Source organism: Sinocyclocheilus grahami, unplaced genomic scaffold (genome assembly GCF_001515645.1).
Source record: "Sinocyclocheilus grahami isolate Dianchi unplaced genomic scaffold, SAMN03320097.WGS_v1.1 scaffold57.1, whole genome shotgun sequence".
Classification (NCBI taxonomy): Eukaryota; Metazoa; Chordata; class Actinopteri; order Cypriniformes; family Cyprinidae; genus Sinocyclocheilus; species Sinocyclocheilus grahami.
Window position 1 is genome coordinate 1,218,804 of NW_015505236.1, and position 17,547 is coordinate 1,236,350.

The 17,547-nt window shown below is 37.9% G+C and overlaps 1 protein-coding gene across 1 annotated transcript in view; it reads left to right on the top strand.

Annotated features, from left to right (window-relative positions):
* Positions 1 to 17,547, top strand: part of snx29 (sorting nexin 29) — a 227,934-nt gene that overhangs the window by 134,430 nt on the left and 75,957 nt on the right. The window contains exon 19 of the mRNA XM_016270687.1: positions 4,579 to 4,719. Coding sequence (XP_016126173.1) covers positions 4,579 to 4,719 — 141 coding nt within the window. The remainder of the gene's footprint in view (positions 1 to 4,578; positions 4,720 to 17,547) is intronic.

Sequence of the window (17,547 nt, forward strand, 5' to 3'; positions counted from 1 at the left end):
TAAAAAACTGTAATGCGCTCTTGTCCTTCTCCCCCCCCCCCCCCCCCCCTCCAAAAAATCAAGACTTTGTATATAATGCATTATATATATTATATATAATGCTTTGAGCATAACAGGACCCCTTTAAAACACATTAAAATCTAGGCTGTGATGTTTAATGGTTAATAACTAGTGAGAGTGAACTGCAGGTGAAATTTGATTTAAAAAATGTCAACACTTGTTCCTTTTTTTGAGAATGTTGTTTTGTTTGACTGGGCTAATTCCAGAATTTCTTGGCATGTTGCCATAAGCTTTCATTTTAATTCATTTTGAGGTTTTATTTTTGTCAAGAAAGAGTTTTAAGTGAGAGCTGGATTTCCTCAAACACCTTTTCATGGTATTAATTTACGATTATTGAGGGGGAAGTGATTGCTCTTTAGAGGATGATTTGTTACCATAAATATGTATGCTAATAAGACCGCCTCTATGGGATTATGATAGCTTTAATACACCGTCAGTTTGTCATTTTGATTTCCTTTAGTTAAGGCCATAAAACCTCTCTCTTGTGTGTGTGTGTGTGTGTGTGTGTATGTTCATCATTCTGTGTGTCTTAATATGATTGTGGCAGTTTCTTTGAAATATCCATCTGATTAATATGTTTAGAGAATTTCAAGGTTTAATCATAAATAAGATTTGCATAAAGCAGTTGCTACCGAGCTAATTTGTAAAGAGAATTAAATTAAACTTTATAAAGCATCAACATCCTATATTCATGAATGCACCAAACCAGACTGAACTCAAATGGAGCACGGGCTATTAAAGATAATGGCTATGAGTGAAACTGTAATGGCCTGCTGCTTGTGACTAAGCCTTATTTGTTATTCTGCTCACTCTCATCTTCACCACCCAAGTCCTTCTAATGTGATTTTTACAGTCATTCCACTTTTTACATGTCTGTTCTCCCAGTGCACTATGGGAAAGTGTGGGTACCCTTTTGTTATTGTTCTGGATCATGGATCACAAGAGATGTTTGATTATGTGTGGTCTTGGCATGACCCAAATGCAAACAATTCAAAATTCATAATGCGTGACAAATTAAATCTCATTTGTTGTTAATATGAAAAGGTTTATTAATTAGCATCATGACATGCAAAGACCCGCCCCCTTCGTTACTGTTCGTAATGAGTGTTCGTAACACTCTCATGTTCTTGCGCAGTGAAAAATACATTGCGGAGCAAAGAGAAATCTGACGACATGCCAGACAGACAAGACGGAGCAGGTTACTTTTGGTGTGAAACAATGTCTCAGCTTTAAAATGTGGTAATCTTTTAAGAAATTCAAACAACAAATGCCGTTTTGTGGCTCTGTAGTGCGTCGTGACAGGTGTAGTGCCTCAGTTCAAGCGGCACATGAACCGATCATCTTCTCATATTTACTTAAAACACGAAATAAACATGACTGAATCATTTTTCAAGTTCAAGTCCACCTAACGTTAATCTACTCTCTTGTCTGGTTTGTTTGACAGACAAAAATGGCAGATTCTGCGCTATCATTGGTCAGATCGCCTGTCAATCAAACTCCCTGTGAATGGTCAATTGTGATAAGACAATGTGGTGTTTTAGAAGTCACTTTCTTTGATATATATATTAGGACTGTCAGTTTAACGCGTTAACTTAATTAGTTATGAAAAAATAACTCAATTAAAATATTTTAACGCACTGGCCCCGCCCCCAGATCTGTACGTCATCTTACATCTCATACAGTTAACTGTTGACAAATATGATCCAGGGCAGCAATTCCATAAATGCAGTTATGCCCTAAAGTTCAAGATATTGGGGCAAAAAATGTCCCTGTATGAGTTTTTGTCTCATATTTATATCATATGATAAGCGATATCACACGAGCAGCGAAAGCAATATGATACGAGTGCTGTTTTTGACCCGATTATCATGAGTTTAAATGTGATTTTATACAACAGTTCAGTAAATAAGAAGTTAATATTGTGTTAAATTTTAAACACAATATTGTCTGTTTTTTGCTCAATTTTGCCAATGAAAATATTATCTAATAAGACACAGCAGAACTGTTGTGCGTCTCCGAGCAACAGCGGTGTTTAGTTTCTGAATGAATCCACGTTTTGAACAAATCGGGTGAATTAATGATTCAAAGGCCCATTCATAAAGTGAGCCGCTTACTGAATTCCTGAATGAATCAGCCGTTTGAACCAATCGAATGAATGAAAGATGTCACCTGCTGACTGTTTTAGTTTTTTATTTAGAGTATTATTTTAATAATAATGATAATAATAATAAAACATTAAAGGGATAGTTCACCCAAAAATTTTAATTCTGTCATCATTTACTCACCCTCATGTCAATTCAAACCTGTATGACTTTCTTTTGCACAACATAAAATAAGTTATTTTGAAGACTGTTGGTAGCAAAGCTGATTTGGTTACCAATAACTTTCCTTGTATGAACAAAAAATTCTGAGATGTTTCTCACGTTCTCTCTTCTTTTATGTTCCATAGTTTATGTTAGGCTGTTGTAGTCTAAATGTTTATGTGTAATAAATTACGTTGAATCAAATCAAATATTTCTTTCTAAAGCTACTATTTGAAATGTCTACTTGATAATTTCTCATTTAACGCAAAATCTGATCTTTTGTGGGTAATTTTACAGCCAAATTTAATTTGCAATTAATTGACACATCATGTAATTAATTAAATCAAAACTTTTAATCAACTGGCAGCCCTAATATACACTGCCATTTAAAAGACTCTTTTTAAAACAAATTCATAGTTTTATTCAGCAAGGAAACATTAAATTGATCAAAAGCAACAGTGAAGGCATTTATAATGTTAAAATGATTTCAAATAAATGTTGTTCTTTTGAACTTTCTATTAATCAAAGCAGCACAACTGTTTTCTTGAGTACCAAATTAGCATATTAGAATAATTACTGAATGATCATGTGACATTGAAGATTGTAGTAATGGATGCTGAAAAATCTGCTTTGATATCACAGGAATAAATGATATTTTATAATATATTTAAATAGAAAACAGTTAATTTAAATTGCAGTAATATTTCATGATATTACTGTTTTTTTTACTGTATTTATGATTAAATAAATGCAGCCTCGGTGAGCATAATAGACTGACAATATTAAAAACTAGTACTGTCAAATGATTAATCGCGATTAATTGCATCCAAAATAAAAGTTTTTGTTTACATAATATATGTGTGTATACTGTGTATATTTATTATGTATATATAAATACAAACACATGCATGTATACATTTAAGAAAAATATGTTGTTTATATATTAAATATATTTATATATAATATAAAACATAAGAATATAGATGTGTATATATATGTAAATATTTTCAAAATATATACTGTATGTGTGTGTATTTATTTATACATTATAAATATACGCAGTACACATACATATATTATGTAAACAAAAACTTTTATTTTGGATGCGATTAATCGTTTGACAGCATTAATATAAATACACACACATGCATGTAAATATTTCAGAAAATATTTAAGTTTATATATTAAATATATTTATTTATAATATAAATTATAAATGATAATAAATTATATTATACTCTTATACCTTTTGTTCTTTAATATTTTGAATTGTTTGAATTGCTTCTGTTGTCCTCATTTGTAAGTCGCTTTGGATAAAAGCGTCTGCTAAATGACTAAATAAATAAATAAAATATAAATAAATTATATGAATATTAATATAGACATAAGTACATGCAAATAATTTCAAAATATATACTGTATGTGTGTGTATTTATATATACATAGTAAATATACACAGAACACACACGTATATTATTGTACTTTTATTTTGTATGCGATTAATCGCGATTAATCATTTGACTGCAATATTAAAAACAAAAAATTACCATCCCCAATGACAGTATACGTCACTGTTATTATGGTTACTGTCTGCAAGCTGTTGCATGAACAAGACAATTTAAGAGTTACATTGTGGAAATTTGCAATGGGAATGCAGAACTTTTTTAAGGCAATTTGAGTTGTTTTGGTGTCTGGTTTGCATGCGTGATTTTTTTCTGGTAGTGATTGCACTGACACTGTGACACCAGTAGTCTGTGAACAGCCTGAGTTTGACACTGTCAGCATGGCCTCGCAGGTGCAAACGTGCTGTCAGAGTCTAACCTCTCATGAGATCCTGTTACTAAAGCCAGACGTACACACTCTCTGCTCTGCATCCCCAGTGGACTTGCTGCTGTCTGTTCAAGAGACTTAAGCATGCCGCTTTGCTGTGATCAAAGCGGGTCTTGCTTGGGTAATTCGAGCCAGGCTCCTCTGTCCTGAAAGTGAGGCGTGAAAATAGCATCCCTCTCCTCCTAGCTCCCTCCTCTTCCTTGTGTTGTTGTCGTCCCTGCAGTGCACTTCTAGATACAGTCCTTTGTTTCTATCTGGCTATGGCACCACGGGAGACCTGGTTTATAACAGATGGAAATAATAATGAGACTTAATAAGAGCCAAATGACACATCAGATACTCATCACCGTAACCTGTGACATTTTATGCATTTTATTTTTTTCAGGTGTACATTAGAATCCTGGACCATGAGTGGAATGTGTATCGGCGCTACACTGAGTTCAGGGTGCTGCACAATTACCTGCGGCCGCAATTCCCACAAGTCAACACGTTCAATTTCCCACCTAAAAAAGCCATCGGCAACAAGGTATGTACTGCAGATTTTCTCTATAATGGCAGGTTCTCTTTTTTCCTTGTCCTTGTATTGCTCGACTCGCCTGAAAATACAGGATTAGTAGGCAGATTAGTAGATCAACTATTTAACTAAACAAATATTCACACCTTAATTATTAATTTTTTTATTTTATATTATCATTCATTTAATAATTTTTATTTATTTAAATTGTGTATTTATCTTTATCATATATTTATTTATTTACTTACATCAACAGGGCGTTGCATCTTTAAGAATTCAATTGAGAATTCCTGAATTTTAGTTGAATTTGAATTGAGGTGACAAAAGAGAAAACAGTCGCAGTTGAAAATTAATCAGTAGAGTTAAAAAGGATTGAAATTCAATAGAAGTTTCTTGTGTGAAAGTTTTAATCCAGATTCACACTTGTGAATCCATTTCTTAAAGGTGGGGTAAGCGATTTCTGGTAGCCAATGTTGACATTTGAAATCACAAAAACAAACACGCCCCTAACCCAAAAGGGTCTCGACATACGTACGCAACCCAGGCAACGATTAGTTCTGTAAAACAAAGCAAAAACCAATGTTACACCATGTCTACACAGAAAACTGCTGCTGCGTTCTATTTATGACATACTGACACAAATTTCAAATGACTTTCAACGGTCGCTTTGTCGCGTCCAGTGTACTAGACAGACTTTAGCTGTTGTGGCGCAGACACAGTGTTACTCTCACCTATCGAGAAGAAACAAAGCAACCACGGCTACCGATCGCAGGCCTTTCCCTCTTTTGTTTTTTATCCGCCATCTCTATCTTTCTGTCGCTCGGCTTGGACTGAACGCGCTCTCCTCCACATCATGAGTAGACAAGCCCCTTACTGCTGATTGGCTACAAGTATGTTTTGCTATTCATCCCGAATCAGTTTTCTGAAGCGTTTTTGAAAAATCGCTTACCCCACCTTTAAATTCTGAATTTGGCACAACCCTGTACTGCAAAGACAACTGCATCCAAAGCAGCATGGCAAGGTGCATCTACAAACTTTTAATCTGACATGAATGTATTGTCAAAGAATCACAGTTGTGGGAAACAATATATCACACACTTGAAAGTAGATGGTTGATTCTGTGCACAGCCGGCAGAAAACATTGGCAATGGCAAAGTTTTAGACCATAACATTTCAACTTTTTAAATGACAGTAATCCAAAAATATGAGAAGAAAACATCTCAGCAGAGCACAAAAAGACAAAATGAAGAGAATGCTACTGAAAAGAGAGCCAGAGCCCTCCCAAAAAACCCTTTCCATAAGAGCCACCATCACCACCTGCTACTAACCAGCATGCATGACATCACTAGCCCCTGTTTCAGCCCTCACAATTTTTGTGCAGTATTTCACAGAGGTAGTTTTGCAATAAAAAGACTGCAAAGTGATGTTTTGAAACTTGCAGAAGATTTTGAGAAGTTGCAATGCTGTAATCAACTACTGTATTGTATGGAAGCCTGTTTCCGCCACTGAATAAAAAAAATATAATTCTGTAAGTCATAATAATGAGAAACTTTCTCAAAATTATGACTTAGTATCTCGTAATAATGACTTATTTTCTCATAATAATGACTTAGTTTCTCGTAATAATGAGAAACTTTCTCGAAATAATGACTTAGTATCTCGTTATAATGAGCAACTTTCTCGGATTGTTGGTACATTTTAACAGTTTTTACCATACTTTCAAAACAAAAATTAAAATAGGACAAATATGCAATATGAAAATAATTGAAGACAAAATGTGTTTTACTGAGAAAAAACACGATTTGGTTTTTAAAAAGCCTTTTTCCAAAAGGTACATCTGGAAAAAGGGGGGTCGTCTTATATTCGGGCCAATACGGTATTTTCAGCTACTTTTTCAGCACTCCCAGGACAGAGCGTTCTCTGTTTTCTTACTGACTGATCTGACTGAACCTCACAACAAGATCACTCTGTACCAGGGTTAGAAATCAACTTTTTCATTAAGGGGCAATATTTCCCCCCTAGAATTGATTTCCAGGGTTTTTTTTAAACTTTGTAAGGGAAATTACTTTATTAAATGTACCTGTGTAGACAAATATTTAACAAATTATTTCAATCAATTAGAAGTACTACAAAATACAGAGCAATAAAAGTTTATCAGCATCAACAGAAGCCATCTTTACACAGCAAAGGTGGAACAGAAGCTGCATCTGACATGGCATTTATGATTAATGCTGCTCAAAGATGGCATACATAAATATTGAAATTTGAAACTTCCACATCATTGCATTCTGTTTTTATTCACAATTTGTACAGTGTCCCAACTTTTTTGGAATCGGGTTTGTATTTACCCAACAGTTGCATGATGTAAATAGCCTACATAAAGTGTATTAATAAAAAAAGAGTAACTCATTACAAGGTAGGGCTGCAACAAAAATTATTGTTTATTTCTTTTGATATTGTAATATTTATTATTAATGTTGATTAATAGTAGACATAAAACATGGAGTGGCACATCACATTCTTGCTACGCAAACACAACAAGCTAAGAAGCATTTCATGAAATAGTTTTTCTTTTTACACATTGGTTGACATTGGTTATTGTTTAAAACAGAATGGTTATTCAAACTTGGATTAAAACAGTCCATGACTTCATTCTAGTGTGAATTGCAAAAAATGCCATCATAATAACTGAAGCTGTCTACCCTGCAAAAGGAGTGGTTATAATACTCAACGCTGCTAAAACGTGTACAAAGAAATCTGATGCAACATGAGCAGATCTAAATGTTATGTAAATGCAACTGACACTTTCCTTTTAACCACTTTAATTGTGCAGGGGCATTTTTTGCCCTCTGTTCTTGAATCTGGGGAGTAGTTTAGTTCATTTTAGTGGCATTTTTTTGCCCAAAGCACCTGTTTTTGACCCTGTGCTGTACTGATATATGGAGTTTTGCTGGCCAACTTCAATTCTATCACCATTGATTTTGCCACTTTGGAGGTGTGGACACTTTTCCTAGCTTTTCATCTACAAGGCTGCTGTGCAGTGAGTATAAAGGCAAGATTGCTATGTCATGTGGTTCTGACCTCTGCCCCAGTGCCCATCAGCATCATCAGCGGGGCAGCACTGTATGCACTAATGAGGATAGTCCACTCTGACAGCACTCTGATTCCCCACCTATCTTTTCATTTTGCTCTTTTTCCCCCCTCTGTTCACCCAGGGGCAGGTAATTGGCTTGTGGTACTGCTTCCTCCCGCTGCCTGTGATTTTTGAGAGCGTGCCAGGCAGAGCCACTGGCCCCCGCGTGGCCCTTCAAAGGTAGACTTTTTAGAGCATGAAAGACAGACCTGTTTTACCAGGACCCAGACAGGCACTGCCAGCCTTCGTCCCACCTCAAGGACGGCCAATCAAAAGAGTCAATCAACCCCAGGGCTGGCGTGAAGACAGCACGCTTTGTACCTGCTCTGAGCACATTAGTTTTGCACTACCAGCAGTCGGTTGTTGGTCTAGACTTAAAAAAGGAGTTATTTTTAACACCGCGCCACGTTTTGCCATCTTGCTCTTAACATGCCACCAAGGAGTGGAAAACAGCTGAGCAATTGTCAATTAGGAGATGTGTCTGCATCTGTCCTCGAGTAACTCGATCTGATCCGTGATAATTTCCTGACCTCCCAGGGAAGCGGGTTTCATTTATGTGCTGTGTAGAAGCTGCGCACATACACGGGGCAGAAGGAGTCTCTCTGTTCTCTTTTTTTTTCCAGAGTCGAGAGCTGCTAACTGCCTTCCGCTGAAGTTTTAGCTGAAACTTTGACATGCAAATGCAACTGGAGTGTGGAAACCCTCAGGGCTCAGTTAGAACAAGAAAGCAGGGAGAAAAGGGTGCGTCGAGAGCAGGCTTTTAAAGTGTGGAGGGTTTTGATGGCGACAGGGCTTTTGTTGGTAATCATTGACCCGTTGAAATTAGCTGTCATGTTATCGTTAATTCTGTTATTGTTTTGCTGGAGCTCGGTGGCGGTTGGTTAAAAAGGGGCTCCGTTCTTTTTTCTTGCGATATGCGCCATTGCACACGTATGAACATATTATATCTGATCTTCCGCAGTCCTGAGCTTTAAGCCGAATCTTTGAGGTACTCTAAAAGGGCCTGTAGAATGATTCTCTGTGGATCCACTTGTGTGGATAAATCAAAGGTTAACAGGGTACTTCAGATTTATTGAGTGGCTCCTTCTTAAAAATACAAAGCCTGCACATTAAATATATATTTGTTCCCACGAATTAGGAATTTAGTCTCTCGTTTTAGTTTAGTAGAAATTTGTTCCCACTGCTTATTAATTTATTCACTTATTTGAGCAAATCATGGCCACGTTGTACTAATTAATTTCCTCAATTTAGCAAATCGTGATCATACTAATTTGTTACCACGTTTTGATTTAGTTAAAGGTGCCATAGAATGGAAAACTGTATTTACCTTGGCATAGTTTAATAATAACAGTTCTGTACATGGAAATGACATACCGTGAGCCTCAAACACCATTGTTTCCTCCTCCTTATGTAAATCTCGTGCATGCAAAAGACCACTGAAAAATAGGCAAATCAGAACATAACACCGACTGTGACGTTACAGTTGGGATCACTAATATGTCCGCCCCCAACATTTGCATATACCTGCCCATGTTCTAGGCCAGCTGCCAGCCGAACCTGCACAGCCAAATCATCAGAAGTTCTGCAGGTATTGTGAAGAAACAAGCGAGGACAACAGCGAAAATGGCAGATCATGGAAATAAATGTTATGTTCCAGGCTGTGCAGGGGATGTGAAGTGCAGGGATGGGTTGGTGTCTGTATTCAGAAAGGCACGGAAAGCAAATAATGCTTTCTAATAAAATAACGCGAAGCACTAAAGGGACATGGTTAGCTGCTTGCTAGCAGTAGCCTGTTACATTACAGTACATAAGATTTCACTTACCACATAAACAGAGTAAGGAGAGATGACTGAGGACGATGGCGAATGATTTACAGATCCTGAGCACCACTGACAAGCATCTGATCTTGTAAAATGTGTGGTAATTACTGCCGCTGTAGTTTACACAGAGCATGTGCGATCGCAAATCTCGAAAGTGAAAGTAAAACGCGATCGTGCATTCGAAAAGCAGTTTCAATGCCCCGCATATTAATAGCGGCACCCTAATGTCCGCATTTTATAGACCGTATAATTACCCAACGATATAACTGCGAGACAAAGTATTGAAATATATATTTTACCTGTGTTTCCTTCCTGCTGTGTGAGCCACTGAAATGAGCCGCACTGTGAAACAGCCAATCAGAGCAGAGCTCAACATTATTATTCATGACCCTTCCAAATAAGGTAACAACAGACCATTTCATTCTAGAGACAAATCCTAGGGTTGTAAATGGACATGCGAAACCGTTTCTGGAGATTTTTTGCCCTTACCTAAGCCACATACCTTCTATGTAGATATCAGAGAACAATATAAAATATTGTATCAATGCATTCTATGGCACCTTTAAAACGATGGAACGAATGAGTACAACAAGGTCATGATTTGCAAAACGAGGGAATGAATAATTTGTGGCCACAAATATATTTTTGTCTAAGGGCCCTATCATACACATGGCACAATGCGGTGCCAGACGTGACGCAGGTGTTTTTTTGCTAGTTTCAGCCCGACGCAGTTGTCATTTTCACGTCCTGCACAACGTTGTTTAAATAGCAAATGCATTTGCGCACATTTTTGCACCCATGGGCGTGCTGGTCTGAGAACGAGGTGTGTTCAGGTGCATTGCTGGCACGTAGCTATTTTGAGGCAACTGAAATAGACTGCGCCATTGACCAACAAAAACCTGGTCTAAAGTCAATGTTAGTAGTCAACGCAGTAGTTTTTTTGTTATTTAAAGAGATTGTTAGTATAGGCGGGTCCACAGCACGCGTACACTCTGCTTATTACACACACATGGACGCACAGCAGCACACAAACATGCCAAATATAAAAAATTAAAGGATTGCAATATAAAAGATTATTATTGTGTAGGCTACATAAATATAAAAATGCCTACATGTCATAATGGATAGTCATTGCATGTATCAGAATTAGGCTACCTATTTGCTCGCACACGATCAGCTACGTTTCATCTCTGGAGACGCGTTCTGTCTTTGTGCTTGCAAATTCCGCCATGTAAATAGCAAATCTGCCATGGCGCGAGCGCAACTGTCTCTTGAAGGGAATGGGAGATGAGACTGTGATTGGTTTATTGCACGTTATGCCCAAAACACACCCATTACTCATTAAGAGAATAGGGACAACCCTTTTAGACCATGCGCCGGCCACGCCGACTGTTTTTCCCGTTGTTATACTAGCAAAAGTGGATTTGGACACGCCCTAAGTGCACCTGCGCCATGCGCTTTAGACCATGTGCTTAGATCGTTAAAGGGGTCATATGATGCAATTTCAAATTTTCCTTTCTCTTTGGAGTGTTACAAGCTGTCAGTGCATAGATAAGATCCCTAAAGTTGCAAAGACTAAAGTCTCAAACCCAAAGAGATATTCTTTATAAAAGTTAAGACTTGTCCACACCCTCCTAAAACGCCTCGTTTAAACATGCCCCCACATGTTTGCATCACTGTGTGGGAAGATTTGCATAACACCGCCCAAATATTTACGCAAAGAAAGAAGGCGTAACTTTTATTCTCGCTGTAGTATTGTTGTTGCGGCCGCCACTATGTCGTGGAGACGCTGTGTGTTTCGTTGTGAAAACGAAACTACTTTGTTTGGCCTTCCAAAAGAAGACACAACTAGAAATCAGTGGTTAAGTTGTATTTACAACACTGTTCCAGAACAGTTCAACCCAAATATTCAGATGTGTGCAGCGCATTTTATGGAGGACTGTTTCCTGATCCCGGGAGAGTAGACTACAATGTGTCTGTGCACAAAGGCTATTTCTATAAAGTGGGGCAGTTCCAACTTTGCAAGGACAGTCTGGCGCTTCTGACTCATAGCCTGTAAGTACGTTTTTTATATTTAAAGAATTTGCCACTGATGATTCAAACGCGAGTTTTGAGCAGTGTAGGGTAGCGCTTGTTGTTTGTCGTTTCTCCGATCACAAATGCAGACATGGTTTTATGTTTACGCGGTGTGATACGCAACGCGTCAAAAGACAGTATAAGTCATTATAATCCCTAATTATGTCCCCACTGGATGCAACAAATGCCTCGTTTATAATGGGTTTTATTGGTTTTGTCTCATCGCGCCGGGACACGGCATCACAGTATGGTAAGGGGCGTAACATTTCCGTCACACACTTGAGGGATTCAGCCAATTACAACGCACTGGATAGCTGGCCAATCAGCGTACACCTCGCTTTTCAGAACGATGAGCTTTGTAAAAATCAATGCGGTTCAGAAAGGCGGGGCATAGAATAACAACAATAATGTACATTATGTGGAAAATAATGTGTTTTTTTAACCTTAAACTGCATAAACACATTGCATTACACCAAATGCACAACATAATGTTCTTTTTGGCAACGTCATATGACCCATTTAAAATAGGACCCTAAATCCTTTGTGTGTTTGTGGTTTTTATATAATTAAATGAAAATATTCACAAAAATGATCAATAATGGTTTCAAATAAGCTAACTTGAACTTTTCATTAAAAAAAGGGGAACAATGATTTTTACACACACACACACACACACACACACACACACACACACACACACACACACACACACGTTAGTGCTGGGCAACGATAAAAATGTTTTAATCGCGATTAATCACATGATTTTCTGCGATTAATCGCATTATGCACAAAATTCAATAATGAATTCAAAAGTAGTGTATTGCGCACTTTTTTCATTTAAAAGTACTGCTATATGAACAAAAGTGCAATAACATTTGGTTTGCAAACACTTTAAACAAATAAGTTGCTTTTTTATAGCAGTATTCCTTTTACATAGTAGCAGTTAAAATATTTCTTGTAAATCTCAACTTATAACATTAATGTAAGCAAATTAAATATAAAACCAAAGCTTTTTGCCACTACCAGGGCATTAACGTTTTTATAAAAAATATTTTATAGTTTGTTACAGAAAAACAAGTTATGCTCAGAGTCCAGAGCCTCTATCATAACATTATAACAGGCGCCTTCGGAGTAGAGATCTGCACTATCGCGGGACCCAATGCAACAGAGTATGGCGCGGGACAACACTTGATGGGCAAGTGCGGGTAGGTAGAGACTCGTGTGTGCGGGATTTGGGAGAATAAGGGTGTATCACACTAGGCAATCTTAACCGTGCCTGAGTGCATTTGACCCCCAAAGCCCGGTTCGTTTGACTAGTATGTGATCACTCCATGCCACGCTCGGTCGCGGTTTGTTTAGCCGTCCCTGGCTCGGTTGGAAGAGGTGGGCCAGAGTGCGGTTCAGTTGGGCTCGGGTGCGGTGCGCATGTAGTGTCGGAGCGCTGAACTTCTGATACGTGCAGTTGCAGCATGATTGCGTGAACATTTCTGAGCGACAAAAATTATAGATCTGTAAAGCAATATATTGTGAGAGGGCCGTGTGTTAACGCATCCCAAACAATAAACAAACACTTTTTTTGGCCCTTTTCATCATCCACCAGGCAAAAATAATAAACCATAAAGTTAACAAAGTGATGCACCCCACTGTGCTAAGCGAGAGCGCTTCTCTGCTGTATTCACGTGATATCGTAAACATGCGTTGTGATTGGCGAACAGCTTAGACAGTGTTTCAGTACTGCCACGCCCCTTGCTCCGTCTTTCAACAAAAGCTTTTTGAAATAACTGCCACTGTACTCCCTCATGTTGTGGAAGCTGTCCTCAGTAAAATGCGCAGCACAAAGTAGCAAATTGGGGTTATAATGCTCAGGAACAGAATTAAAAATAAATTGCAACCGCTGTTTCCTGACATCATCCGCTTTCGGAAGCCCAAACAAAGACGTTTGGGCACGGAGGTGAAAAAAAGTGGTCGCACACTGGACAAGAAGCGCAGCGCAGAGTCGCGTTGCGCTACGTCTTTAAAATTCAAACACATTATTTTCTATGAGTGTGTGCACACCGGCGGTGCCGTTCGGCGTCTGTCCACGGCGCCCAGCTACGTCGTGTTGTACTTGTTATAAGAATTGATCTAGACGCGGTGCTGCACTTCTTGTCTGGCGTGCGACCGACTTTAGACATGCCGAAAACTTGACGCTACAGCAACTCCTCTTCTTCTTCGTTTTCTCTGATGCACTAGCTCTGCAGCAGCACTTCTTTTTCGTCGTTGTCTTGTCTGATGCACTCAACCAAGCGTTCCAACCACGACCTCGCCCCTCCCCACCCCCCAACCATTTGAATTTCTGTAGGCGGGAATTATTTAAATTATATTCGAATGGGCCCCTTTGTGACATCACAAAGCCCGGAAACCAACGCTGTAGTCCAAACGAGCCGTTCGTTGTAGTTCTTGAAAAGGGATTTTTTTTTAAACGAAATGTCTCCCTTTGGAGTGGACTTTGAGATTAGTAACTTTGTAGATCTTTTTTATGCCCAAACATACACACTACACACTACACTGACTAAAATTAAAAAAGTGAAAAAGCATAATAGGACCCCTTTAAGACGCGTGATGACATCCATCCCAAGCCAGTACTGATCAACATCCCACCCCTCCTGTGACCCATGGTTTGTCTGTGTATTCAGAGCCAATGAGCAACGGACTTTCATAATAATAAAATACTGCGTTAATGCGCGATAAAATAATTGTCAGCGTTAATCAATTAATGCATTAACGCGATAATAACGCGTTAGCTTGCCCAGCCCTAATATATATATATATGTATATACAGGGTGCGATTTGTGAAAAAAACTGAGGGGGGGGATGCTTTTGAAAACTTTTTATAAAATGTTTTTAATACGATGGAAACTGTATTTAACGTGATCACAGTTTAATAAAAACGTTGTATGTTAGGCCTATTAATTGTAATGATTTCATTTCCATTCAAACAACGAATAAATTATATAGAGAAAGCGAGCAAAGAACACAACGGAGCTTTTTGAAACTCTAAATCAGTTAAACCATTGCGTCACAAAATGATTCACTGTTTCGAAGCGCTTCAATCGGCTCGTGTATCACAAATCATTTGATTCAGATCGGGACTTCAAAAGCACGTATCGCGAATCATTTGATGTACACTCTTAAAAATAAAGGTGCTTCACGATGCCATAGAAGAACCTTTTTGTCTAAATGGTTCCATAAAGAACCTTTAACATCTGAAGAACCTTTCTGTTTCACAAAAGGTTCTTTGTGGCGAAAGAAGGTTCTTCAGATTATAAAAAGGTAAGAAAGAGATGGTTCTTTAAAGAACCTTTGACTGAATGGTTCTTTGTGGAACCAAAAATGGTTCTTCTATGGCATCGCTTGAAGAACCTTTTGAAGGACCTTTAGTTTTAAGAGTGTAGATCGGGATGTCGGAGCGGGTTCGCGGGAAATCCCCCCCTATACACATATAGTATTTTCATTTTTATACATTAGTGAAATTAATACTTTTATTCTGCAAGGATGCATCATGTTTACACAAATCTCTTTCAAATAAAAGCTGTTTCATGAATAAAGTTTCCACAAACATATTAAGCAGAACCAAATCAGCATATCTGAATGATTTCTGAAGGATCGTGCGAGACTGAAGACTGCTAAAAATTCAGCTTTGCCATCACATGAATAAATTACACTTAAAAAATATTTCAATTGTAATAATATTTCACAGTATTACTATTTTTGCTGTATTTGAAATTTAATATATTTTGAATGGTTGTGTATATACTTTAATAGTAAGAGCACTATATTCTGTGTACAATATATAAAAACCTTCTCTCTCTCATTAAACCATGTTGCTTGATGTCTCTTGATCAAGAGTCATAAGAGACCATCCTGTAATCATGCTTGAACTGAAAGCTAACTTTGAACTGCGTAACATGGTTGTGTTCTCTTCAGGCCTGAATATATGCCACTAGTTACACTGAGAAGAGTAATGATTAGAAAATGCAAATAATGCCTCGGTTGAGGAAACGTATACCCCTTTGAAAGTGTGTGCTCCTGATCATCTGCACTTGCTGGATGAAATTAAGGACTGACCTTGTCTAATCTGCATCTTTGAGTCTCTCATTGCTAGTCTCATCATTTATCTTGACACAGCAGCTTGTGTAATTACCCATTCAGACCTTTCATGAGCCTCGCTCAAACCAGTGCAGCACTAGGCCTGCTCTTGCGTCTCCTCTGACAAGATCTTGAATTTTCTTTCAACTGTCGCTTTGTTTTCCAGCTCTGAGTGAATCAAAAAGATTTGATACTTTGGTGATTGCACAAAAATTCCAACCATGCAATGCAACACTTTTTTTTGGCCCTTTTCATCATCCACCAGGCATAAAAGTCTGACACCTTGAAAAAAGTAATAGCACAAAAATATAAATGTAAAAGTTTCGTTATAAATGTAAAAGCTTCCATACACTTCCATACAGTGTGTATAACATCCTTCTATCTCTAAGACTGCAACTTTCCTTCTGTGGTTGTCGTGAAGCTCTCTGTGTTTTGGAATGGAATATGAATTTGGTGTCTTGTTGTGTCCATGACTCCATCTGCTTGGGCCATGTCAGGCCCCTCGCTGCTCAACCATACTGACAGCTCCTAAACAGCTGATTTGTCAGAGACTTGCCGGGCAAACACGCTAAACGCTCCCCAGCCTACCCGTCAAATGTGCCCTGAATACCAAGCAGAGCCACGCTGAACCCAGCCAACCACAGAAAGAATGATGACATCAAAGAGAGGCGACTGTCAGCACTCCAGTCAAACTGTCACCTCATAAGCTTCTCAGCTCTGGTTTGATTTTAAAACATTTTTTATGACTGAGGTTTTTTTTATCAGGATAACATTTACAGGCTCCATTTTGTGTTTTTTTTTTCTTGTTCACGCTTCAGAACTTTAATGGGGAGTAAATCTTAAGGGAGGTCTTAGACAGTAATTGAGAGATCATATAAAGTAGCCAGTGTTATCCTGTTAAAAACTCTTGGGATGAGTAGTTATATTCACATTCAGACAGGTAGCATTTCTTGAATAGTTTTAGGTCAAACTCTCAGAGCGCTAGGATGACCCAGTGGTTCAGGACTGGACGGGGGGTATGCACGGAGCCCCTAAAAGGACATTTGCAACAAAAAAAAAATACACAGACTTTCGCATGAGCATGAGAAACTAATGCATGCTCACAATAAACTTTTCACATGCGCACACATTACAATGTCAGATTTATGCAAACTATAACCATTTCCTTTGTCAGTTACTAGTTTTACTGTGAAGAAAACAAGAGTATGAATGTACACGACTTAATATGGACCTATTTGTTAAAAAATGGGCTTTTATACCTATATCACAGCCTTATGTCCGCTTTAATGCATCCTCTGTGACGGCAGAGAAAACTCGCCGTTAAATAGGCTGAATGGCACAATACGACGGTGTGTACTGAGCATTAAGTTTGGATTTTGTTAGAGCACTTCGTGGAGTGTGAGGCTAAATCCAGCTCCTTATTCGTTTGTCATTTACTGAAGTGCCTTTATGTAACAAGGTGCTTGCAATAAACAGTTAGAACTGAATGAAGAAACTCAACATTTCTCTGCAATCTGCTAAGATGCATTAAATCCGACAAAGTGGTTTAATAAAAGATGTTTTGATCTTAAGAATATTTTAACATATGTACTGTACCTATATACTGTATGTATATATATATATATATATATATATATATATATGTATATATATATATACACTAAAAAAAATTACAACGTGTTT